The sequence below is a fragment of the Felis catus genome, chromosome B4 (genome assembly GCF_018350175.1).
Source record: "Felis catus isolate Fca126 chromosome B4, F.catus_Fca126_mat1.0, whole genome shotgun sequence".
NCBI classification, from domain to species: domain Eukaryota; kingdom Metazoa; phylum Chordata; class Mammalia; order Carnivora; family Felidae; genus Felis; species Felis catus.
In genome coordinates this window covers 80,389,920-80,414,129 of record NC_058374.1, presented here as the reverse complement: position 1 = coordinate 80,414,129, position 24,210 = coordinate 80,389,920, and the positions used below count along the sequence as shown (strand labels likewise).

The following is a 24,210-nucleotide window of genomic DNA, read 5'->3' as shown; positions in this document are numbered from 1 at the left end:
GAGGGATCCAGGAAGGATTTTCCGGCCTGGGTCTGGCCTGATAGCATCTTTGGGGCCCTGGGGTCAAAGGGGAGCCCGCCTCCCTCCCCTCCCTCTCCTGGCCATCCTGCTGTCTCCCTACCCCTTTCCTGCCCCCTCCCCTCCCACGTTCCTGTCGCTTAGTCCATGTGTCTCTACCTCTACTTGGTCCCTCTCAGCCCCTCTGAGCGTTGGTATATCCCATCCCCACCCACCCCTGCGAGCCCGTTGGCTGTGTAATTTTGCGACTTTTTTTGCCTCACTCCCTTCATCTGTAAAATGAGGAATAGTGCTAGTACCGATCTTAGAGGATAAATGAAGTAATATTTGCAGAGCACTTAGAACAGTGCCTGGCTCCTATTAAGTGCTACCTGTCTGTTAATAAAATAAAGATCAGTGTGTTTCTTCCAGTTTTCCTTCCTGCCCAGGGATCCGGGTGCGCCAGTGGGATTTCTTCTAATTTCTTCTCATAGCCTTCACTGGGATCTTGGAAGGGAAGCAGCTGAGGGGAAGGGTGGCTCTAAGGACAGGGTGCATGCTGGATGTCCCCACCAGTCCCCACCCTAGGCCCGGCTCTGCGGGCCAGGCGGCCATCCCTCCTCCAGCCAGCAGGGGGCAGCAGATGCCCGGACTGTGTGATGCACAGGAAGGGATGTCCCTCAGCTACCTGGCCCTGCTGAGCCAAGGGGCCAAGGAGGGTGTGTGTCTGGGGCAAGGCCAGGTTGATTCCTGGGTGCTTCCCTCCTGCCCATGCCTCTCTGTGTGTGAGGGTGAGGGAGGGAGGAGAGTATCTTGCCCTGTCCGTTACTATGTTGTGACATGTTTGGGGGCAGGTGTATGCTTCGGAATGTACCGGAACCACGGTATCAGCATGTTATAGCCAGAAGGGACTCCGACATTGTCTAATGGTCCAATTCTCTGCCTCAGATGAGGAGATCGAGGCCCAGAGAGGGCAAGCTACTTGTTCAGGCTTGCACAGTGAGTTAGTGGCACAGCTTTCGGACTCCCACTCTGTTGCTCTTACTAGTGCGTGTGCATGTCGGCACGATCTACGTGTGTGTGCCGTTCTGTTCAAAAGCTTGGGCTTCAGAACAAGGGCCTGCTTGGTTCCCAGCCCCTGGGGCTGCCTCTGGGAAGTGGTCCTGCCCGCTCCTCCCCTGGCTCCCCTTCCAGGAGGCTCTGCCTCAACCTTTTCTTCATGGCCAGGATGAAGATTTGCCTTCTTCCCCAGAATCTGGATCTCCAGAGATTGGAGCTCCTGTAATAATAGCAGCCAAAACATTTGTAGAGCCACATGCATCAGACCATTTAACTACTTAATCCTTCCACAGCCTTACGAGGGAGGCACTCTCAACTACTCTCAATTTACATACGAGGACGCAGAGGCACAGAAAGGTCAGAGGCCTGGCCCAAGAGCACACAGCGAGCAGGTAACCAGGCTGTCCTGAGGAAGCTCCGAGCACTGAGCGTAACGTATCCTCCAGTGGCGCAAGCCCTAGCCCCGCTACCCTGACTGCTGAGTGCTCCCCGCATGCCAAGCGCTGTGCCAAACACTCCTCTCTAGGCGTGGGCTCTCATCCCCGCGACGGCCCTGCGAGGTTGGTTGCATCACCCCTACTTTGCAGAGAACAGAAGTTCAGTTAGGAAGCAGAGGAGGCACGCCTCTGCCTGCGCTCTGTCTGGCCCCACGTGAAACCCGCACACTTAGCCATTTGCTGGCACAGCGCTCTCAAACTTTACATCACCTGGGGACCTTCTTAAAATGCAGATTCCAGTTCAGGAGGTCTGGAGCAAGGCCCAGGATGCCGCATTTCTGTAAGCTCCTTCCAGCAGTGCCCATGCTGTTGGCGCACGGATCATACGTGGAGCGCTGAGGGTCTATGGATCCTCCCGATCTCGGCATTATGGGCTTTCTCTGGGCCTCGGTGTCCCCATCTGTAAAAGAGGAAGATCCACAAGTCCGGATTCTTAGTTCAGGGACTTTCCATCCCCACCCCCCTATTATCACTAAGCATTGCCACCCCGTGTCCCAGGGTGGAGGAGGTGGAGGGTGTCTTAAAGACCTCGTGGTGCACCCTGTTTTCTAGCAGCTGGGGCAACTGAGGCCCTGGGGGGGGGGCGGGTGTCCTTTCTCAACATTACAAAGCACATTCGTGGTAGATGTGGAACTGAAACCCACGTCCTTGACTCCCAGTCAGGTGCTCTGTGCTCTTCCTGAAAGGGCCTCGGGTGCTCTAGGAATCCACAGGGAGTCCAAACCACTGGGCTGGGGGCTCCCACGAAGGGCTGCGTGAACCCTTATTAAGCCCTTAAGTAGCTTCGAAAGGGAAATTGAGGTACCAGGAAACAGGTTGCCTTCCTTTCCCTGGCACCATCCCGTCTGCCTTGGTTTCTTTCTCCTTCTCTCCTCCCTCTCTGCTTCCTGCTGTCCCTACTCCCTATCCACTCGCGCCATCCCAGCCCGCCAGCATCCAGAGTCACAGGTGTGACTTTGAATGGTCTTTGACCAATTTGCACCAACAGCCCCACTCTCCCTTTCTCTGGCTCGGTCTCGTCTTCCCATGCTCCGTGCCCTCCAGCAGCCCTTCAGCAGGGACAAGCCCCCTGCGGCTGGCAGAGGGGGACCTGTGTGCCTGGGAGGGTCTAGAGAAGGAAGGTGAGTCCCATCCAGGCAGGGATGGTCCTCCTGCAGAAGCCAGGCTGGAGGGGGGGCCCCCAGAATTTCACCCCTGCATTCAGTGGCAATATTCAGGTTGATCTCTCTCTCGGCCTTTGACAGGGGTTGGAGCACCCATAACCCTTGGTTTTTTCATGCTACTGACAGTCTGGTCTCTGGAGGGGTCTGCTGACCTCACATGTCTATCTAGAGGATGAGTGAGACAGCCACCCGCCAAGGAAGCCCTGTAGCAGAGCGGGGTCCTGCTGCTCTCTCTTGGTCCCTGCACAAGACTGAGGAGGGACTGGGAGCCAGGGCATCTGGTTCCTGGCTTCCTGTAGGACTCAGACTGGAGGGAACAGGAGCAAGCAAGCCTCCTCCTGGCCTTTCCCCAGGGACTCTACGGAAGTTTCTGCCGCCTGGGCAGAGGCCAGGAGGGATTGACTGATGGAGTCATTCATTCTACAAACGCCTATTGAATACTTTCCTTGTGTTAGGTGCCGGGATGGACATCACACACTCAGGCCCAACTCAGATGCTGGTGAAGAAAAAGAAGGGGTCTGTTCCTGCACTAGAGAGTGGGAAGGAGGCCTCAGCGACATCAGGACTGAGAGGCAGGGCCAGGAAGATCTTTCCTGGAGTCAGGGACTGAGGAGGCACGGAGAAGTGAGAGGCCCTCCCTGCCTGCACGTGTGGGGTCCAGTGTGCAGCCGGTGACCTGGGCAGGTGGCTGTGCTTCTCGGGGCGTCATTTCCTTTCCCTGAAAAATGATAGTGTGAGACGAAGTCAGCAGTTCTCAGGTGCTGACTCAGAAACACTGGGGGTTTGGTGTGTGGGGGGGTGCTGGTTAGAATCCAGATTCCCGGGCCCCTCTTATCCAGGAGCTCTGGGGTCTGGACCTAGTCCTGTTCCCCTAAGCCTGCCATGGTCCTGATAGGCAGCCAGCGATGGGTCGTGGAGCTAGGAGGCTGGAGGACCTCCTAGGGCCCCTCCTGCCCTCCCTGATTCACTCGCTGGCCTGTAATTGGGAGGAAGCACTGTGCTCGACTCTTGACAGTGCTGGATATTGGCTGCATTCGCTTAGATCCCCGACAGGCACTATTGGCCCCAGGAAAGGAAACCCAGGAAAGAAAGACCAGAGCTGTTAAGTGAGACAGTCCTGAGCTCCGTAGGTCCCCGCTTCAGGCCTGTGGCTTTTTTCTCCACTCTCTCTGTGCTGGTTTCTCTTTGTGGACGAGACACTTCCCTTTTCCATCTCCTGCCGTGTCCCCTTCCTCTTCCTTTCGTCTCTCGTCCTGTCATTTCCAGTTTATAATAATCTAAAATATTTTCAGAGGATGTCCTCATCGACCTGGCCCCAGTGTCCCCAAACGACCCTGTCGTTTGCACCAAGTCCCTCCTCCAAGCGGTGTCCAATATTCCTTGCTCCTTCCTCATAGATGGGGAGGAGAGAGGGTCTGAAACACCACCTTGCCGACTCTCACCTGTCTTATCTGACTCCCCCTTGCCTCCTGCTCCCTCCCTCTCATCCATCCTTCTTCCTCTTCAGGTTTCAGAATTGTTTGGTTTATGACCAAGACAAAGAGCCAGAATAATGGAGCCAGCCTCTCCAATCCCAGCTGGAAGGATTGAGGTTAGATGCCTGGAAGAACTTCCAAATAGCCAAAGGGAGCAGTCTTGGAAGGGGGCTGTGGGTCCGGGAGGAAGCCTGATCTCTGTCCAGGTTTATGACCCTCTTCTTCTCCCTAGTTCCTCTTCTTCACACACCCCCCCCCCAAGTCCCTATGGGGTGACTCTGTACCTGACCTCTTCATGGACGTTGGGGGAGGGCTTGGTGGTCATGGGTTCCTCAAGACCCCACTGGTCTCACCGTCCGCTCCAGCCATCCCCCATCACGGAGGGTCTGCGGGGGGGTCATCCTCTCTGTGGAGCCAGGGGTGTGAGGGGCCGTGTCTGGGGATGTGGGCACGCCTGGGTGTCCCCGTGTGGTTTTGCGTCAACCCTTGCCTGGGAGCTGCAGAGGCCCTTCTGCACTCGGTCCCCATCGTCCCAGGGTTAGCCATTGGGTATGATGAGCTCAGGGCTGCAGACTGGGCCTTTCTCAGAAGGTGGGGCACCGGGGTTTGCCCCTCACTGGGTCGGTGCTCCCCCACCCCTGCTCCCTGGCTCCGGACGCCGAGCTGCCTGTCCTGTTTCCGCATGGCCACAAGGGGGCTCCGGGACCAGGTTTTTCTTTTTTCCCCTCGGCTGGAGCTGCAAGGGTTCCCAGCAGCCCCTGAACACTGAGCTTTTCTGGAAGTGTTGGCCATCCTCTTGCAAGTACCACTGAGGAAGGGTCTCTGCCAGGCTGGGAGGCCATCGGAGAGGGAGGTCGCCTTTGCCCTTCATAGTCCTATTCTGAAAGTACCCCTTTTCTCTGTCTGGAAGTCTTTCCATCTGTCTACCTTCCATTTCCACTGCTACTGGGGGGGAAGAGACAGGGCTCAGTTAGCCACTTAAAAAAAATTCTTTTGTATGTGTGTGTGTGCATGATCACTCCTCCTTACCCTCCAGGCTTGAAGTAAAATATTTATTCTCTTCCCCATTCTCTGACCACGAGAGCTCAGATTCTGCCCTGACATCATAACTAAGGACTGGATAGACAGCAGCAGGAAAGATGTAAGCTAGACATTAGGAAGGACTTTCAGACAGAGAGCTTCTGAAAGGGGCTGTACACAGGGCAGTTGCCTGTTCACCTGCGGTGAGGCTCCGGTTCTGTGGGGTTGGGAGAGTCCCCGGTAATCCACAGTCCTACCCGCACTTCCCTGGTGGGGATCCGAGAAGAGAGGAGGGCTGGGTACGGTTACCTGCCACTGTGCGTCTCCGAGCCTCAGAGGACCATGGACGTTTCTGGGCCTTTGGGTTCTGGGGACAAGGAAGAGATCTGTGTGGGGTCTTTCAGAGGAAAACACCTGACCCACTCCCTCCGCTGGCTTGGTGATCACCGGCGGAGGGAAGGAGGAGGGGCAGTTTTCTGCCTCCTCTTACCTGTGTCTTCAGAGCCCCTGTTAAGTCTTTAGATTTTTAGACTGAGTATCATCAGCCTCTTAGGCAAAGACTGAGTCGATGCAGGGGGGCTCTCCCGGAAGTGGGAAGTGACACCATAACCTCATACCCTTCCATGGGGTGGGGAGATGACTGGTCCCCCCTCTCTCCTCTGCATCTTGACTTTCAAGTGTGATGTGAAATGTTGTCTCTCTCTCTCTCTCTTTCTCTCTCTCTCTCTCTCTCTCTCTCCTCTCTCCTGTCCATAGTGCTGAAAGGGCCCTGGGGCTGTGGGAAGAGAAGGGTTTTGATGTCAGACCCCGCCTCCTGGAGGCAAATGGAGTACCTACCTCTCTGCCTGGGTCCCTCACATCTATAGGGTGGGAGTAAGTCCTGCCTCTCAGGTGAGTTTTGTGAGGTAGGGGGTGTTAGGGGCCTCGGGGCACACAGCACAGCGGGTGCTTCTGTCCTCTGCCCTCTCCCCAGCCTCACTTGTTCTCGGAGAAGGAGAGATGTGCCCATTTCCCAGACAGGAAAATAGGGGCAGGAGTGTCATGAAGGCCCAACTTCCGGGTCTCTGCTGCGCATGTTTGAGAATCGGAAGTTTGGGCTCCCTCCTTCTCGCCCCTCCCTCTCTCCTCACCGGCCTTCTCTGACCCTTCTTCCTTCTGCCCCTCACCCCACGTCTTTCATTCCTTGTTTTCTTCTCCCTGTCTTCCTTCTTCCCCACTTCCCCTTCAGCTGTATTCCTCTGTTCCTCTACCTTCTTCTCTCCATTCAATCATTTGATTAGCTTTTAGAAAACCCAGAAGGACACATCCTGAGCCCTTGGACAATCTTCTGGGACTTCTCCTTTTACATACGGCGCCAACCTCTTGGTCCTTCTGTTTGACCTCCCCGACAGGTTGATGCCTCTGTTCCGTGGGCCTGCCTTGGAGAAAGAATGTGGTAATGAAATCTGGTCCAATGAAACAATGTATGCTTTGGCGAAAAAGCCGAGTAGGACAAGTCCCTGAAAGGCTTGTGGTTAGGGAGGGGCGCGGGGCTGTCAGTAGCAATGTGACAAGTACAGCATGCCAGGCTTAAATATGGTATGTGTGTGATGGTGTTGGGGGGGGGGCGGAGCTCAGAGGAACGTCAGGGAAGCCTTCATGGAGGAGGCAACAGCTCAGCTGGGTTTTGAGGGATGAGCTGGAGTTTTTCCAGTTCATAAGGTGGTGGGAAGAAAGGCAGTCCTGTTAGAGGGGCCACCATGAGTAAAAGCACGTTGCTGAGGAAGGGCGAGGAGAATTCAGGGAACTGCCAGTGATTTGGTGTGGCTGGATCCCAGGGAGCTTGTGGGAGACAACAATCCCAGCCCAGAAGAGGGTAAGCAACAGTATCTAACGGTTAGCTCACCGGACAGCAAGAGGGGTGCAGAACAGGGCATTGCTCAGGGCCAAATGAATGACAAGGAGAGGGTAGAATGGAGACATTCAGAAGAGTTCTCATTTTCTCCCTACTTGCTGACCATACTGCCCTGGGAAAGTTACTTAACAGATCCCGGGCCTCAGTAGCCTCATCTATAAAATGGGGATAGTGGTGCATCAGTTACCTGAAGACAGGTAAGGCAAAACGGTGTGGCTTCCTAAGGTGCCTTCCAGTACTGAGAACTGTAGTTTTATGATCACTCTGGACTGTGTGACCAAGGAAATCTTCATGGAAGAGGAGGGCTTGGGGCCTGACCTTAAAGAATGGCTAATGTTGAACTAAACAGAGAAGGGGAAAGCTGGGGGAAACGCAGGGACAAGGTCAGAGGGAGGACAGCGAAAATCATGTCTGGAGGATAGTGTGTGGCTGGTGCCGGGTACCGAAATGCTGTCTGTAAGGGAGGAGAGAAGGTGTCCCTTGGCAGGGCAGGGAAGTGTCTTATGCTGGCGGGAGATGTATGACAGACTCACTGGCACCAGTGTGTGGACCCCACCCTTGCTCCCACCCACCTCTCTCTGCCCCCAACCCTCCCGGGGGCCAGACTGAGCTGGAGAGAGCCTGGAATTGGAAGGACGAGGTCTGTGGGATGACTGGGAATCAGGGGCATGCAAATGAGATGCAAACACCATGTAAATCAGCCACTCCCCGCTATACCCCTGCCTGAGGTCTGTTTTGTCTGGGGCCGAGCTAGCGGGAGGGTGGGGAGAGCAGAGGGTCCTTCCCCTTCCTGCTGGAGCTCCTCCTGCCGCATTGGATAAGCCTGGCCAGATATGGGGACACGGTTCTATACTGCCCTTTCGGTTCTGCAGGCCCAGGAGCTGTCCCCAGAGCTGGAGGCCTTGCCCCTCTTGTCTATCCCTGGAGGATCGGCCGGGTTCCTGTGGGAGCCTCCCCAAACCCACAGGAAGTGTCTGGTCTCCCTGAGAGGGTACATGACGGGCAGGTCAGAGAGATGGCCCCAGACTGGGGTCGCTGGGATGAGACCACAGAGAGGGAAACTGAAGGGACAGGGACACGGCATGGAGAGGCCTCAAGAGAACAAAAATTCCCAGGAAGTGATAGTTGTGGACCCAGTGAACAAAAAGCCCCAGAGATCCCGAGAGACACGTTCCGGCAGAGACCCTGACTGGCAGGGACAGACAGAGAGAGCGTTTCTCTGTGTCCAGCCTGGAACATGCCGCAGCAGTCCCCTGTCAGCTTCCTCTCGCCTGTCTGCCTGTCCCTGGCTGACGGTCCCTTTGTCTGTCTGGCTCTTTGTTTGTTTGTCTCTTTGTTTGCCTGTCTCTCTCCCAGCCTCTCCTTTCCCCCCTCTCTGCTGTCTGTCTGTCGGCCCCGACCTGTCTGTCTGTTGTTGCCTTCTGCCCTGTCCACCTCCCCAGGGAGACAAAACTGCTCGCTGGGACCGTGGGACCCCTGGGTCCTGGCCTCCTGGTCTTGGACAGGTTCTCACTTTTCTTCCTCCTGAAGCTGGGCCTCAGTTTCCTCCTTTCCGGGATGGCCCCATCTTGTGCCTCCTCTCATACTCATAAGAATCAGGAGTGTGGGTAGGTGGCCATATTTATGATTACTCAGGCATTGGAACAAAGGGTCTGTAATTCATTGGAGAGCCGACACTGCTTTTCGACCTTCTGAGGACAAAACAAGAAGAAAATAATGGCTGCAGCATGAGGCACAGTGGTTAGATATTCAGAGGGACTTCCCAAAAGGGGGGTGTAGGAAATGTGAGAACAGATGAGCAAAAACGATTTAGCAACCATGTTCATAATCTCCCATGAAAGAGCCCCACGGAAGGAAAGGTGATGGCCAATATGACCTTCCCGGGTCCATGTAGTCTAAATGTCTTTTAATGTCGTAAGGTAGCAGGGACTTGCATGAGAAGTCCAAGGTACCAATCTCTGCCACCACCTACCCGGGGAGTGGGGGGTCTCAGCTGTATAACCTCCTAGGTGGCTGGGGGAGGCCCTGAAGGGAAAGGGGTGTGGAGGAAGTGCTATCTATCTCCCCACCTTCACCCTATTTCCCACCATCTTCCCAAGCTCAGGACCACCCCGCCCTCCCCCCCCCCCCCAATCCATGAGAGATGGCTGCTGGGGACGGAGTGATGTATGTAATGCAGATAAAATGTCAGCAATTCTAAATGGGTCCGGAGATGCAGCCATGGGGGGGGGGGGAGGGAGAGAGGGCGGAGCAGGGGGGAGAGAGGAAGGGAAAATGAGATGTGGGTCCTTACCAGGGATGGCAGCAGGGGCAGACACCCCCTCCCCCCAGCAAAGGCCAGCGGAGGGCTGGGCCCAGGCGGCAGGAGCCCAAATGAGATTTTGAAGAGGGAGCTGGAGGGTGGGGGGTGGAGGAGAGGAGGAGGCGGGTGGGGGCAGCGGGGCCGGAGCTGCTGATGTATAGCGGTTTCATAACTTCCTCAGTATTAAAGGCAGGTTCATGGGGAGGGCAGCGCCATTAATCACCAGGCTGAATGGGGCTGGGATTTGCTGAGAGACGCGCTTGCTGTCTGCTGCGCCCGCCCGGCTCGGGGCGGGAGGGGGCAGGCAGGGATGCCCCTCCTGAACTGAAGGGTAAGACCCCAGGAATCTATTCCGGGTGTTGGGCAAGTGGGTCCTTGCTGGTACCGGAGGGAGCTGGGAGGGGGCATCGGGGACCTGGGCAGGAAGAAGGAAAAGGTTGAAGGGGGTTGTGGCAGGAGCTAGGGGAAGTGGGGTAGGGGCTGGGGGGGGAATGATGGGGATCAGAGGCTGAGGGGGGACCCCGGGGGAGAACAACTGGGTGGGGGGAGGGTTGTGCATTTGAACATGAAATTGATCACATGTAAATATAATGCAAATAGCATGCAAATGAGCACAGGATTTCTCTGGGTCCATAGCTCAGGCATTCCGTTTCTTGGACTGAGAATTGGGGCCAATTTGCATCCAGTTGCATGCCCAGTGCCTCGTTTCTTTATTATTAATATTTTCAGAGGGAGAACTCAAGGTCTCACTCGCTAAGGGGGTGAGGAAGCCAAGGTGAGGCTGGTCCTCTGGGCTCTCGGCAGAAGGATGGGGCCACCTCCCGGGAATGGTAGCATCAGAAAAAAAATGACAGGCCTAGTGACAGCGAGGGGGCTGGGTGGTAGGACTCCTGGGCTATGCCTGAGATGGTGGCTGTCAGAGAGGCAGAGGCTCGGTAGTGAGGCAGAAACATGGAGAGAGACAGATCTCCAGAACTTTGGAGACAGACTCTGAGCAGATAAGACCAGGATGTGTTGCGGATCCTTTACGGTCGGTTTTGTCATCCTCTCTTCCAGGGGAAGAATGAAATGATCAGCTCAAGGACATACAGCTGGTAGTTACCGTCGGCCGTTGCCAAACCCCCAACTCCCAAGTTTCCCCCAAAGTTGAGTGCTCCTTCAACCCGCCGTAAGAGCATCTCTGAATGAGATAAGCAAAAATGCACAGCAGATATTTTTCTGTTTTCAACAGATATTTATTGAGCACCTAATAGGTACAAGGCAGTGGGCTTGTGCCCAGGAGAGAGGGGAATGATTGCCGACCTCTCAAAACAATGGAGCAGGGGCTGTAAGGTACGTTAGCAATAAGTGAAACACTTAAGAGTTGGTGACCAGGCTCCCTGGGGATGCGCAAGCAAAGGGAGGATCAGAGAATGCTTCCAAGGGCAGTGAGTAGAACGTATTCAGTGCCAGAGATGGGGAGGGAAGAATGTTCCAGGCGAAGGGGACAAGATGGGTCACTGTGCAAAGGCGGTAGAGGATGAATCAGCAAAGCTTTCCAATGTGTCATGGGATAGAGTGTGGGAGAGGCGTGAGGAAGGTCAGGCTCAGATGACAGGGGCGTCAGGATATGAGAGGGTGGGGAGGCCAAACCGGGGAGGTGGATGTCACCTGGAGGCCAGCCAGGAGTAGCGAAGAGGGTAAATCACTCATTGGATCGTCGATTCGGTCAACAGACGTTTCTTGGGCATCAGACACGGACCAGAGCTGTCCTGGTACCTTAGGATGCAAAGACCACATGTGGTCCCTCCTTCAGGAAGTTCAGTCAGCAGCAGTGTCCTCGTCAGTAAGCGGGGATATAGAGTACGGCCCTTGCCGTGTTGCTACGAGGAGCCCACGTAAAGTACTTAGGGCAGTGTCAGGTGTAGAAGGAAAACTCAGGAAAGGTTCGCTACTGTCATCACCCTTATCGCCGTTCTGAAAGGTGTGAAACGGAGGGCAGAGGCAGAGAAAGGGGTCAGCCGTCCATTGTGAACTTGGGGAGAGACGGAGTAGGGCAGCGGGGACAGGCTCAAAAGGGCTGTGGAGACAAGAGAAAGCAAGTGACAGATAGCGACAAGGGCAGGGACAGCGTGGCCTGGGAGCACTGCAGGGAGGGAAGCAGGGCTTGGAAGGCTCCTCCTCGGTCAAGTCCCTGCTCGGCTGCTGGTTCCTTGGCGGTGCAGGGTAGGGCAGGGCCGGGTGGCGGGTAGGCCGGAAGGTGGTATGTTGGGCCTCCTTCCTACTTGGCTAGGTGGCTCCCCTCTCACAGACTCATCTAGACTCTTCTCAGTGGCTTAACTTGGCTCACCCTGCGGGAGAGGCTCCTCCCACTCTGCCACAAGTTGTGCTGCAGGATTTGGGGACCAGTCCAGTCCCCTTGGCTGGCCGTCCATCTGAGATCTGTGTGGTCCCCTCAGGATAATTGCTCCGGACAACTCGAACACCACTCAGACGGATTGCCCGGCCTCCCGGCCCCGACACCTCCCACCACCGCATCAAGCCAAATTACTTAGCACCCCCCAGCCCCGGGCTCCGGTGAAAATCCGATTAGTGAAGAGAGAGCCGCGCTGAGCTGACAGCAGCTCCGATAATTGCTTCCCAAGGAAGCGATGCAAATCAGCCCATCCAGCCTGGCCTGCTCCTCTCCGGGGGACCCCGGCGTCCAGGCCCCAGGAGAAGGAGAACACCTGAGTTGGAGAGACCTGGAAGCTGTCACCTGCCTTCGGTTAAGTGACCATCAATCCGTAAAGCTGGTCTGTGCTGCCTTGGGGCTGAGGTGGGGGTGGGGGGTGGTGAGGCTGGACCAGGAACCCCACTGGCTCTGCATTTCTGTCTTCTCTGGGAGCATGCCACTCTGCCCCTTATCTCACCCCTTGGAGAAGTAGGCTCTGTACCCATTTGCCAGTAAGGTAGAGGAAGGCAGAGCGATAGAAGACGCGGGAACAGGGTGAACCTGTTAACAAAGCAATGGATGTGTCCACGGCCGGGCTTCCCCAGTTCTCCCATTCTGGGAGGGAGGGGAGAGCGGGACAAGAGAGAGTTCTCCCTTTGTGAGTCACCTCCCCACAAGGTTGGGGGAAAACACTGAACGTTAAGTCCCCACAGAGTTGGGATGGGCCTTCGATATGATATATTTTTGGAGGACTGGGAAGCCTGGTCAGCCTTGAGACTTTTGTGCCTGTACCAAGGAGGACATGTTTTTGGGATGCGGTGGCCCTTGCTCACCCCACACGTCAGGGAGTTCTCTCCCCTCCCTTATTCAAGGTCCTTTGAAGGGCCTGCTAATACCTTTTTTTTTTAGTGCTTTTCCTTCCTACATCTTTCCCTCAAGTTCTTTCTTTCTCTGACCCTCTCATCCAATTTCCTGATGATCTTGGAGAACTTCCCTTGCAATCCCGAACTTCCGGCCCCCACAGCTAGCCCATATGGGTCACTGTCTCTGTGGAAATCTCCAGGGATGCGTTGCCCAGTCTTGACCTCTGTGCTTGTGTGTCTGATATGGCTCTGTGGCCTGGATCTTGGGTTGTCCGACTAGCATCTGCCTGAGACCCGGACACACAGTCGCAACAACAATAACTAACCTTTCTAGAGCACTATTCTGTGCTAGCCACGGTACTGAGCACCTATGTAATGAAGTCATTTTTTTTTAATTAAAAAAAATCTTTATTTATTTTTGAGAGACAGAGCGTGAGCAGGGGAGAAGCAGAGAGAGAGAGGGAGACACAGAATGTGAAGCAGGCTCCAGGCTCTGAGCCGTCAGCACACAGCCGGACGCGGGGCTCGAACTCACGAACTGTGAGATCATGACCCGAGCTGAAGTCGGACGCTCAACCGACCGAGCCACCCAGGTGCCCCTGTAATGAAGTCATTGAATTATCACCAAAGAAAAGATGGATTACAATGACTATCCGATTTTACAACTGAGCTAACTGAGGCAGCTTGCCCAAGGTCAGTAAGTGGCAAAGCTGGGATCCAAATTCAGGCAGTCCTAGTCCTGAGACCACACTCTGAAGGCCTCTGCTATGCCACCTCTCCTCTCCAACGCTTTTTATTTTATTTTTGTTAAGTTTTATTTATTTTGAGAGAGAGAGAGAGAGAGAGAGCAAGAGGGGTAGGGGGAGAGGGGGGAGAGAGAATCCCAAGCAGGCTCTGCACCGTCAGTGCCAAGATGGCTGTGGGGTTCAAACTCAACAACCACAAGATCGTGACCTGAGCTGAAATCAAGAGCTGGATGCTTAACCGACTGAACCACCCAGGCACCCCTCCAAGGCTTTTTTTTAAAAAAATGTTTATTGGGCTGAGAGAGGGAAACCCCCTAGTGTGGAGGAGCTGGAGGATATGGCTAGGCTGAAAGTCAAACACCAGAAGCCCATTGAGGTCCCCTAGGGCAGAGGTGGCAGGAGTTACCAAGGGTGACATCTGGTACTTGGGGAGGGGGAAACGCGGCCCTCACCTCTTCCAATCCCTGATATCTATTTTCTACACTGGAGCCGCGCAGCTAGGCAACCCCCCTCTACTCTGGAAGCATGGAGGCAGGGGAAGAAGGGCTAAAAGATCCGCCTAGAAGCCAATGAGCGGAGAGTCAGAGCTAGGACCACCAGAGGCCGATAGATGGCGCTCGTGGCCCAACACAGCCTCGGCAGCTCCAGGAAACCAAAGGAAAACAAGCCCTCCCGTTAACCCCTTCCTGCCTGGGCTCTGGCCCCAGGAGCAGCCTGCTGGGCAGCAGAGGGACCTGCCCCAAGCCTGGCTGGACCCTAAGGAGTGGCCCAACTCTCCAGGCTCTGTCCAGGCTACAGGTCTGCTCCTGCTCCTGCCAGGTAAGTTCTAACCATAAATCACAGTCGGCCAGGCTTTGGAGACTTCCCAGAGGGCCAGGAGACTAGGACACAGGCAAGACAGGTTGGCAGCCCCCACCCCGCCCAAGTTTCATCTCTTAGGCTTTACCTTTTGAAAATCTCTCTGTCTCTGTTACTAAGCACCCCCACTTCAGGAGAGTTCCTCACCTCCATCTTCCCTGAGAAGGACCCACCAGGTGGGGAAGAGTAGCATGGTCTAGAGACAGAGAAGGCTCCCAGAGCCCTGAGGGGTCAGCTACAAGAACTCACTGTGGGGTTGCTTGAGACTCAGTTTCTGCCTATGTTGGGACTCCCTATCTTTGGGCTCCTGGTGTAAATGGGCTTACAGGGACAGAAACAATCCTCTAAGTCTTTCTGGAAGTTGACATTGGGAGTGGGGGTCCTGGGGGCATCTCTGTTTGCCTGTCACTCATTTTACTCATTACTTTCTTACCAGGAGTGGCCTTGGAATGTGGAGGGGACGCCATGATGATAAACTGGAAGCAGCTTGCGACCAAGTGGCAAAGGGATGGGGTGGGCAGGAGGGTTGCCCAAAGGATGGTGAGGCTCCTAGCATTTTTAAGCAATAAGATGACAACACAGTGTGGTTCCCCCACCCCGCCCCCATAATTTTGGTTCAGAGACATACAAACGCATAGATCTGTGAAGAGAGAGGAGTCTGTTGGGGCAGTTGGTTCTAGAAGCTCAGGATACTCTTATTTCAGTCATTCCAGAGAAAGAAGCAGAGGCATGGGGATAGATGTACACAGAGGAAGACCGAGACACATAGATACAGAGAAAAAACCATCAAGAGAGTAGGGATAGAGAGACATTTACATAGGCAGAGAGAGGCAAGGACAAGTAGGGAAAGAATCTGACACAAGTGCAAGTTCAGGGAATAACAGACTGTGAGGTGGATGATTAACTTTATTTGCAAAGTCTTGCAAAGGTGGGGTGGTTTTTCACCTTTGGTGTCAGAGGGCTGCTGCTCACAGTTCCCTGAAGCTCATGCCGCACCCAGTTAAGTTTTTGTCTGTTGGTAGGAGAGCAGGGGAGGGTTGGGAAGGGGGTGGCATCCTTGTTCTCTCTCCTTTTCCTGTCCTGGGGTTCACTGGTCTCCTTCTTTACCACCTGTAGGGAGACCTTGCTTCTTCTTGATCTCAGTCATGGCTGTGCTGAGGGGTGCAGGGGGTAGGGGGTGGGAGGGATTTAGAAGATAATTAGCCTTATGGGGCTTCCCGTGTAATGAAAATCTTAGAGTCAGGACACAGAAATATACCCAGGTGGGGGACAAGAGCAAAATTAGGAACGGGACAGCTCTGGACATTGTTTTGGGTTGGGGAGGTGGGAGGGAATGGACTGTTTGGTGCAGCCATGGGGTTAGGATTGGTCAGGGAAGGTGTCCTGGACAGAGTATTTGAGGGGAAGGATTTGGAAGGATGGGAGATTATAGGGCTGGGTAGACTGCACAGCAGAGGAGAGAGAGAAATCAAATGGGAAAGCGATGGAAACACAGGCTTCGGCAGTAATGGGAAATGGAAGTGTCTCAAAGCCACTACTAAAGAGTTGTCAGCAAAATAAATAAATAAATAAATAAATAAATAAATAAATAAGTAAGAATAAAGTTGTTAGCAGATTCCAGAAGTGCCTCCTTGGATGTTCTAGATACTGTCCTTTGAGGGCTGCAAAGAAGAGATCTCTTATCCTTTGGGCAGCAGGAGGACTAGAAATGGTCTTTTTTCATTTAATACCCTCAGGTGAGCTTCGAGATTGGGGAATGGTTGAAGCTCCTTGATTCGCAGTCCTGTTGGGAAAAGTCTTGTCGATGACCTTTTGGAAGGGTGCTGCCCTTTTGGGCTAGCGGCCAGGACCTCTGAGGTCCTTAATGAGCCTGGTCTCTCCTAAAGCCTTCTTGATTTTGCTCTGATGTAAGGAATAAACTACAACCCCCAGAGTCACTTAGGGCTAACTTAACACGCCTTCCGGGGATTTGAGTATTTCCGGCGGAAGTTGCCGGCGCTACGCCAATCTCCTTCCCTAAGCAAAGTAGACTACAATTCCCTCTGTCCTCCGCTCCCGGGGGCGGGGAAGGGAACCGGAAACCGGATGGAGAGCTGAACCAGGTGAGGAAGTAGGGACCCGGGGACCTGGGGTGCTGGGGGGCCGGCTTGGGGCTCTCAGGGTTGCGAGGCGGTGTCGAGCGGGGAGTCAGAATGTGTGTATTTGAGGGACCCTTGCTCCGTTTGGGGCTTGCCCCGGCGCAGGGAGAGTCGAGTCCACGGAACCTCCCTGAGGGCCTGCGGAGACGTGGCCTTCCCGTCGGGCGGAGCCCTAGGGCGGACGCGGAGGTTTCTTACGGACCCCTAGCTGGCGGCCCTCTCAGAACCAGTAGGAGGGATAAAGTGGTGTTTTTAAGTCCATGACCTACTACTGCTGCTATTCGTTTAAGGATTGCTGATTGTCCCTGTCGACTCCTTGGAGTGCCCCCAAGGGATAGGGGAGTGGCTAGTGTCTAGAATTCCTTCTTCCACTTCCTGGATTTAGTGTCAGAGAACCTAGATGGCCAGACATTGCTGGATCACCCTCCGCGGCCTTTGCACCTAATACGACGCTGTAATTTATAACGTATCTACGTTTCTTAAGTCTTTGGTTCTTGGTGACTTTGGATAGGACTTCCAAGTTCCACCTTTGGGTTCTCGTAGTGGTTTGTTTAGGACAATAAAGCTCAAGTCACAGTGTATGAAAATTGTTTTATCTGTTTCTGAGCGTGGCCTCCATTTTCTTATTATTTATTATTTCTTCTTCAAGAGATGACCACAGTGCCTTTCATGTAAGAGACTCATAAATATTGGAAAAAATAAATGAGTTAACAGCTTTTGATAGGTAGGTCGGATGGAATGTGTGATTTCATAGGGAGGAGAGTTAAATGGCTTGCGTAAGAGAAACTTAGAAAACTAGGGCTAGAAATTGATTCAGTTGACACTCAGACTGTGGTTCTTGTTATCAGATTAGGCTCTGAAACTGGAACGCTGAAAACAAAGCCTTGTCACTCTTTTTCATACCCTTCAGCCTTGCTGTCCCCAGCACAGGTCTCTAAAGGTCAAAGGTAGGCTCAGTGGAAGAGGAGAGAGATCCCAGAGCTGGAACAGCCAGTCCACTAACATTGGCACTACATGAGGAGATGCCGAGCAGGGGCCCCTCGAGACGTTTGAGTTCTCCACAGTTCCCTTCTGGGCTTTTGTTTGAGCCCAGTTGGCCCTGGTTAGCCATCTGCACAGAGCAGTTAAAGACTTCTGAGATCAGTCTGGGGAAAGGTTGTCTAAGTTTGGCCCTGACTTTTTTTTTTTCTCTTCTGCTCCCCTAGGCTGAGGTCAGAGAACAGACTGATGGATCAAGCTGTTCAGTCAACCCCTGAGGTCCCTTCTGGGAGAAGAGGTTGAGAGGGAGAGGAACCCTGACCCCTGCCCTATGGGAGGCCCAAACAGGTTGGAAACGTCCAGAGCCTGGCAAGCCCTCAGAAACAAGCAGAATGCCAAGTGGACAGCTGAACCTTGAGTGAACTCAGGCTGTAGAAATGGAGAGTTCATCGGGAAAGACTCCGAGGTAGAAGGTAGTTTTAAACAGGATTGGAAAAGATAGAATGGACAGAGCTGAGCAGGTGTTTGTTGATTACCTAATAAAAGCTAGGATCTTGAAGGTATAGAGGGAAACTGAACAGGGCACCCTAGGAAGTTGGTTTAAAATACAGATTCCCAGGTCTCACACCAGACCTTCTCATGTGTGGGGTGGGACTGGGAAGCCACGGCAAATGCCACAGTGTCCTGAGGTGGGAAGGGACCAGTGGGATCTCTGGAGCTGCATCTTGCAGGATGGGGTACGATTTGGATGTGTGGAGAGGCAGAGGGGTCACAGTCCTGGTTGATTCAAAGAGTGTGTCTGGTCGGATTTGAAGAAATGGCGTGTGCAGAGTTTTGGGAGTTGGGGTAGGAAAGGCATTTTGAAAGCGTGAGTGGAACGGTCAGTCTGGAACCCTGGGTTTGCGGGGGAATTGTGAGAAGGAAGATTGGGAAGAATTGCCTTTGTAGGCTGTAGAACTTGCCGGAGTGCTCCCTCAGCCTCCTCACCCCCATCTTCCCCCTTTCTCCTCTGCTTCTCCACTTCCTCCCCACCCCCCCCACCCCCACATCCCTTATGTTACTATTATTGAGTGGATATTATTATTCTTAGTATTTGGATGAGAAAACCTGAAGCTCTGGCCATGGTTACATGGTTGTAAGGGTCTATTCTGAGTCTGGTAATCGTCCTACTCACCACTGAGAATTCTTGACTGTGGGCAAGAAGCTGGGCTGGGTTTGGGTGGGGCGGGGTTGTTGGATGAGCAGGGTGGCTGACTGAACCGTCTCAGGCAAGATGAGACGGGTGGTTAAGAGCGTAGCCTTGAGCCAGACAGATTGGGTGCAGATTTCAGCTTCATTACTTGTTAACCGCATGACCCTGGGCCAGTTACTTGGTCTTACTAAGCCTCAGTCTTCTCACCTGTAACATGGGAGCAATAACAGGCCCCTCATGGGGTTGTTAGGGGGACCAATGAGGTGTACCTGGCACAGAGCAATTGCTCACCACCTGGAAGCGATTGTAATTAGCCTCCTGTAATTAGTCTCCGGGCTCTGGCTGTGCACCTGCATCTCATTCTTCAGCACATTGGTTTTCAGGACACAGCCCATCCTGGCTGCGCTTGTTTTATTAAGGGTGACATTAGAGGCGCTGGAAGTTTGCCACCAGTAAATATGTGCTGAACACCTACCATGTGTCTGGCATGGCCTAGGAACTAGTGACTCAAGACCTATGCCTGATGGAAAGGAGGTTTGGAGTGGGGGACGATGGCTTAGTCTAACCAGGTAACATATGGAGAAGAAGTATACTTGAAGCGGGGGGAGGAAGGACCCATCACTACCAAGAACTGAGATGAACTCAGTCAACCCTAGGGGGTTGGGGGACGACTGACAGTCTCTTCTGAGCCCAGGAAAGGGCAGCCCTGGCCAGTCTGGATCCCTCTCACTCTAGGGCTGAGGGCTGATGAAGCTTCTGTTCATCTCTTTTCCAGGTGGCAGTGACATGGCTTTGCCCCAGGCTTATCCACTGGGGCCCCTCCATGAACCTGCGAGTGCCCTAATGGAGCCCCAGCCTTGCCCTCAAAACTTGGCTGAAGGCTTCCTGGAGGAGGAGCTTCGGCTCAGCTCTGAACTGAGCCAGCTGCGGTTCTCAGAGCCCGTGGGCATCATCTACAATCCTGTGGAGTATGCGTGGGAGCCACACCGTAGCTATGTGACCCGCTACTGCCAGGGCCCCAAGGAAGTGCTGTTCCTGGGCATGAACCCAGGACCCTTTGGCATGGCCCAGACTGGGGTAAAGGGCTTGGCTTCCCCTGGCGGGTGGAGTGGGAGGCTCCAGGGTGGATGTTTGGTCGTGTGTGCTGTGGGGGGAGGAGCGTGGGCCTGGCTGTGCACATGTGTGGGTGCGGGCCCCCTCGTCCCCTCCCAGGACACATGCTGGCTCCTGTGGTTTCAGACGCTCTCCTGGCCTTGCCGCCTGTAGTTAACCAAGCACATTAATGGTAGTTCCGTTTCCCCTGTGAGCTGTCCACTAATTGCCTCTGCGAGCCCTTCCTTCCGCCAGCTCCATCTAACCCTTACCTTGCCGGATCTCCTCTTTCCCTAGAGCATGGTTGGGGTCGGGAGAGGGACCAGGACTACTGGGTCCTCAGGGGAGACTGGTCGACAGGGGTGGGTATGGAGGAGACGCAGGGCATCCAGCCGGCCTGCTTCTGTTTCTTAGCTGAGGAGAGATTGAAAACAGAGCCGGCTCTGGGGCCTGCCTGCTTTCCTTTCAGACCTCAGGATGAGTGAATGCCCCTCAGTGGGGGTGCTTGGCAGATGGGGGAGGGGAAGAGGCTTCAGGGCAGGAGGCTCAATCGCTTTTATTGACCCCAACTGGGGGATGAAAGGTGATCAATGATGATCGATGGAAATGACAACCTGAGGCTTGGGGCTGAGAGGGCGCCCAGAGAGCAGTGGTCAGTCCTGTCCTTGGGCCTCCTCTACCCCTGGCAGCTTTCTGTCTCAGACCATCTGTCTGTCCCCAGTACTACCCATCATATCCTGTGTAGGACCAGATAGTCCCATATAGTCTTTGCATGTGGTCCCAAAGGCAGGTGGGGATAGAAGCAAACAAACAGATTCTTCTGGATTGCAGTCCACAATGAGAAGTTGGAGAAAGATGAGCAGGATCAAACCTTAGGGCCAGAATTTTTGTCTCGAGCCTTTGGGTGAAGGGGTGGGGGTGGGGTGTCCAGACTGGGTCCTCATGCAGGGTGGAGAGGGGTCAGCTGACCCAGAACCCAGGCATCAGGTCTCCGGAATGAAACCCCCGTGTCTCTCTCCCTCCCGGCAGGTGCCCTTTGGGGAAGTGAACGTAGTCCGGGACTGGTTGGGCATCGGGGGGCATGTGTTGACCCCTCCCCAAGAGCACCCTAAGCGACCAGTGCTGGGACTGGAGTGCCCTCAGTCAGAGGTGAGCGGTGCCCGGTTCTGGGGCCTTTTCCGGAAACTGTGTGGACAGCCTGAAGTCTTCTTCCGTCACTGTTTTGTCCACAATCTGTGTCCTCTGCTCTTCCTGACCCCCAGTGGGCGCAACGTCACTCCCGCTGAGCTACCTGCCGAGCAGCGAGAACAGCTTCTTGGAGCCTGTGACGCGGCCCTCCGCCGGCAGGTGCAGCTGCTGGGGGTGCGGCTGGTGGTGGGAGTGGGGCGGCTGGCAGAGCAGCGGGCACGGCGGGCTCTGGCAGGCCTGATGCCTGTGGTCCGGGTGGAGGGGCTCCTGCACCCCTCACCTCGTAGCCCTCAAGCCAACAGGGGCTGGGAGGCTGTGGCCAAGGAGAGACTGAATGAGCTGGGGCTGCTGCCGCTGCTAATGAAATGAGTGCCCACGTGGCCCGGCACGGGACACGTTCAAGGTCCCCAAGTCATTCTGGGGCAAGCCACGTGCTTCCTGGACCGGAGCAACAGAGTCTTCCCGGGCTCCCTCCCTGGTTGCTGGGACCTGGCGTGGCAGTTTTGACACTACTCTGGCTTGCTGCTTCCTTCACCTTCCTTCCAGCACTGCCTCTGGTCGTGTGGTAACCAACTCCACAGAGACCTGCCATCTGCAAACTGCTCTACCTCAGTGTTCCCTTGGGAGCCTCTGGTCAGCTGAGAGTGACTTCTGAGGTCGTGTTTGCTGTGTTAGAGAAAAGATCCTGCCAGGATCCCCACCCGTCCTCATAGAACAGCTTCCTTCAAGCTGAGCCTTTTCCTCACAGGGACCAGGACAAAGCGAGAGGCGTGGATGTTAAGAGGAAACTTCCCCACGGGAGACTGAGGCTGGGTCAGAGAAAGAATTCAGTGTGGCAGAGTGGGGAAAGACCAGAAGACCCGGATTTTCATCTCGGCTTTGAGACTTTACGGCTTTGGGCAAATCAGCGAACCTCTCCAAGCCTCAGGATCCTCATCTGTCAAACGAGGATCCCTAACTCATGCGGTTGGTGTGGGGATTAAGTGAGGGAACACTTGAAGGTGGCTTGCGTAGTGCCAGGCAGGTGGGTGCTTGTTAATCTCGCTTTCTTGCCTCTTGGGTGGGGCATTGCTATATCACACTACAGCGGGAGCTCCCGCGCTCTGCAGACCTTGCTGGGTGAGGGGCAGATTCTTGCCCTGCCAGAGATGGACCAGTCACTTCATGAAACCCCCAGCCTGTGATTTTTAGTCTAAGCATGAAAAGTTCCTAAACCCTTTTGTGTGGTCCTTTTTTTTTTTTTTTCCCCTTCCTGCATATGAGTCCGAAGTGGTGGTTTAGATTTTCCCTTCTCTTACCTCTTCACTGTTTGCAAAGGGTTCTCATGGGTATCTGGGAAGAGATGTAAACAGGTCTCTGATTGCCTTACCAGAGCTTAAGGGTCTCTGTCAGGGGTTCGTCTGCTACTCAGGGCCCCGGGGGAGCAGGCAGTGAGTGGGCGGATGGGAGCACGGTATCTCCACCTAACTCATCTCTTCTGTCTGCTGGCTGGCATGCCCCTTTAGGAGGACTGGGAAGGTGAGTCAGTTTGGGAATAGGATGGGTCTTGAGGCCATCTCAATGACGACACACTGGTCGGACTCCCATCTCCTGGGACAGGGCATCTCCGGCTTTCAAAATTAATAAGATTTTTACTATAGGGGAACCTGGCTGGCTTGGTCAGAGGACCATGTGACTCATGATCTCGGGGTTGTTAGTTGGAGTCCCATGTGAGGTGTAGAGATTACTGAAAAAACATACATATAAACTTTAAGAAACGTGAGGTTTTTGTATAATAAAAGACTTTTTTTTTGGTATAATAAAGAATTTGGCTGTTGTCCTTGGGTCTTGGGAGGGAGTCTCTCAGTCCTTGAATTTCCCAAGTAGTAGGAGTGTCTTTGTTATTCATGGAGTGCCCCTCAACCACACAAGAGGCTATGCGGAAATTGACTCTGGATGAGGGCTGACTGTGCCAGAAAGGCCAACCATTTGATTAGAGGGTTGGGGCTATGAGCTAGGTGATACCAGCCTGACCTGGGTGGGGGGAGGTTGAAGTGAGGGCTGGAGATTGAATTTAACCAAACGGTCCATGATTTCGATTGATAATATCTCCGGAAGGGCGCCTGGGTGGCTCAGTGGGTTGAGCATCCGACTGGCTCAGGTCATGATCTCACAGCTCATGAGGTCAAGCCCCACGTTGGGCTCTGTGCTGACAGCTCGGAGCCTGGAGCCTGCTTCGGATTCTGTGTCTCCGTCTGTCTCTGCCCCTAACCTACTTGCATTCTGTCTCTGTCTCTCTCAAAAATAAATAAACATTATGGGGCGCCTGGGTGGCTCAGTCAGTTAAGCGTCCGACTTCAGCTCAGGTCACGATCTCGCGGTCCGTGAGTTCGAGCCCCGCGTCGGGCTCTGGGTTGATGGCTCAGAGCCTGGAGCCTGCTTCTGATTCTGTGTCTCCCTCTCTGCCCCTCCCCCATTCATGCTTTCTCAAAAATAAATAAAACGTTAAAAAAAATTAAAAAAATAAATAAACATTAAAAAAAAAAAGATAATACCTATGTAATGAGACCCTAAGGAAAACTCAGGACACAGGTTTTGGTGAGCTCCCTGGCTGGTGAACACACGGATGCAACAGCAGGGTGATGTGTCCTGATTCTGTGGGGAAAGTACATAGAAGCTGTGTTTGTGACTCACTCAGACCTTGCCTTATATATCTGTTCACTTGGCTGGTCCTAATTCGTATCCTGAATAATAAAACTTGTTATAAGCAAGTGCTTTCCCGAGTTCTGTGAGTCATTCTAATGAATTATTTGAACCTGAGGGGGTCATGGGAACCCCTGAATTTGTAGCCAGTTAGAAGTGTACTTTTTTTTTTTTTAATGTTTATTTGTGAGAGCCAGCGGGGGCGGGGGGCAGAGAGAGGGGGACAGAGGATCCAAAGTGGGCTCCGCACTGACCACAGTGAGCCCGATGCGGGGCTCGAACTTGAGAACCGTGAGACCAGGACCTGAGCCGAAGTCTGACACTTAACTGACTGAGCCACCCAGACACCCCCAGAAGTGTACTGACCTGTGGCCTGGAAGTACAGGTCTCCTGGGGACCCCTGAACTTACCGCAGGCATCTGAAGTGAGGGCGGTCTTGCTGGGGACTTGGCCTTAAACCTGTGGAGTATGTGCTCCCTCTGGGTAGTTAGCATCAGAATTGCATTGCACTTTTGCACCCCCTCATGCCTCTGACTCCTTTCCTCCGGGCTGTCAGTGCCGAGTAGTTACTGTCACATGTGGCAGAGCACTAGATTAGACACGGAAATAAGCGCACAGAGATTGTTCCCTTATGTGTGTAGCTGAGGTAGTCA

General features: G+C 54.0%; 1 protein-coding gene and 1 long non-coding RNA gene across 9 annotated transcripts; both read left to right on the top strand.

The window, feature by feature from the left end:
* Window positions 1-9,572: 9,572 nt before the first annotated feature.
* LOC111561367 lies at window positions 9,573-13,167 on the top strand. 2 transcript variants are annotated; one of them, XR_006600756.1, is made up of 4 exons: window positions 9,573-9,738; window positions 10,464-10,739; window positions 11,846-12,181; window positions 13,113-13,167. It is a non-coding gene; the product is annotated as an uncharacterized LOC111561367 (long non-coding RNA). The 2 variants fall into 2 exon arrangements; XR_002743896.2 differs by having other exon boundaries at window positions 9,576-9,738; window positions 11,846-13,163.
* Window positions 13,168-15,613: 2,446 nt separating this feature from the next.
* SMUG1 (single-strand-selective monofunctional uracil-DNA glycosylase 1) lies at window positions 15,614-22,674 on the top strand. 7 transcript variants are annotated; one of them, XM_045061888.1, is made up of 4 exons: window positions 15,614-16,389; window positions 17,631-17,636; window positions 19,371-19,672; window positions 20,717-22,674. In XM_045061888.1, exons 3-4 carry the CDS (start codon window positions 19,382-19,384, stop codon window positions 21,242-21,244), a joined length of 819 nt encoding a protein of 272 aa, XP_044917823.1. In that variant the 5' UTR covers window positions 15,614-16,389; window positions 17,631-17,636; window positions 19,371-19,381; the 3' UTR covers window positions 21,245-22,674. The 7 variants fall into 7 exon arrangements, with proteins under 7 accessions (XP_044917823.1, XP_003988837.2, XP_006933822.2 ...); XM_006933760.4 differs by having other exon boundaries at window positions 15,616-16,389; window positions 17,631-17,751; XM_006933759.4 differs by having other exon boundaries at window positions 15,616-16,389; window positions 17,631-17,869.
* Window positions 22,675-24,210: the final 1,536 nt, after the last annotated feature.

Coding starts and splice junctions, on each gene's coding strand:
- SMUG1 (XM_045061888.1), top strand. CDS start 19,382: ATGGCTTTGCCCCAGGCTTATCCACTGGGGCCCCTCCATGAACCTGCG. Junction 19,673..20,716: donor TTGGCATGGCCCAGACTGGG/GTAAAGGGCTTG, acceptor CCCTCCCGGCAG/GTGCCCTTTGGGGAAGTGAA.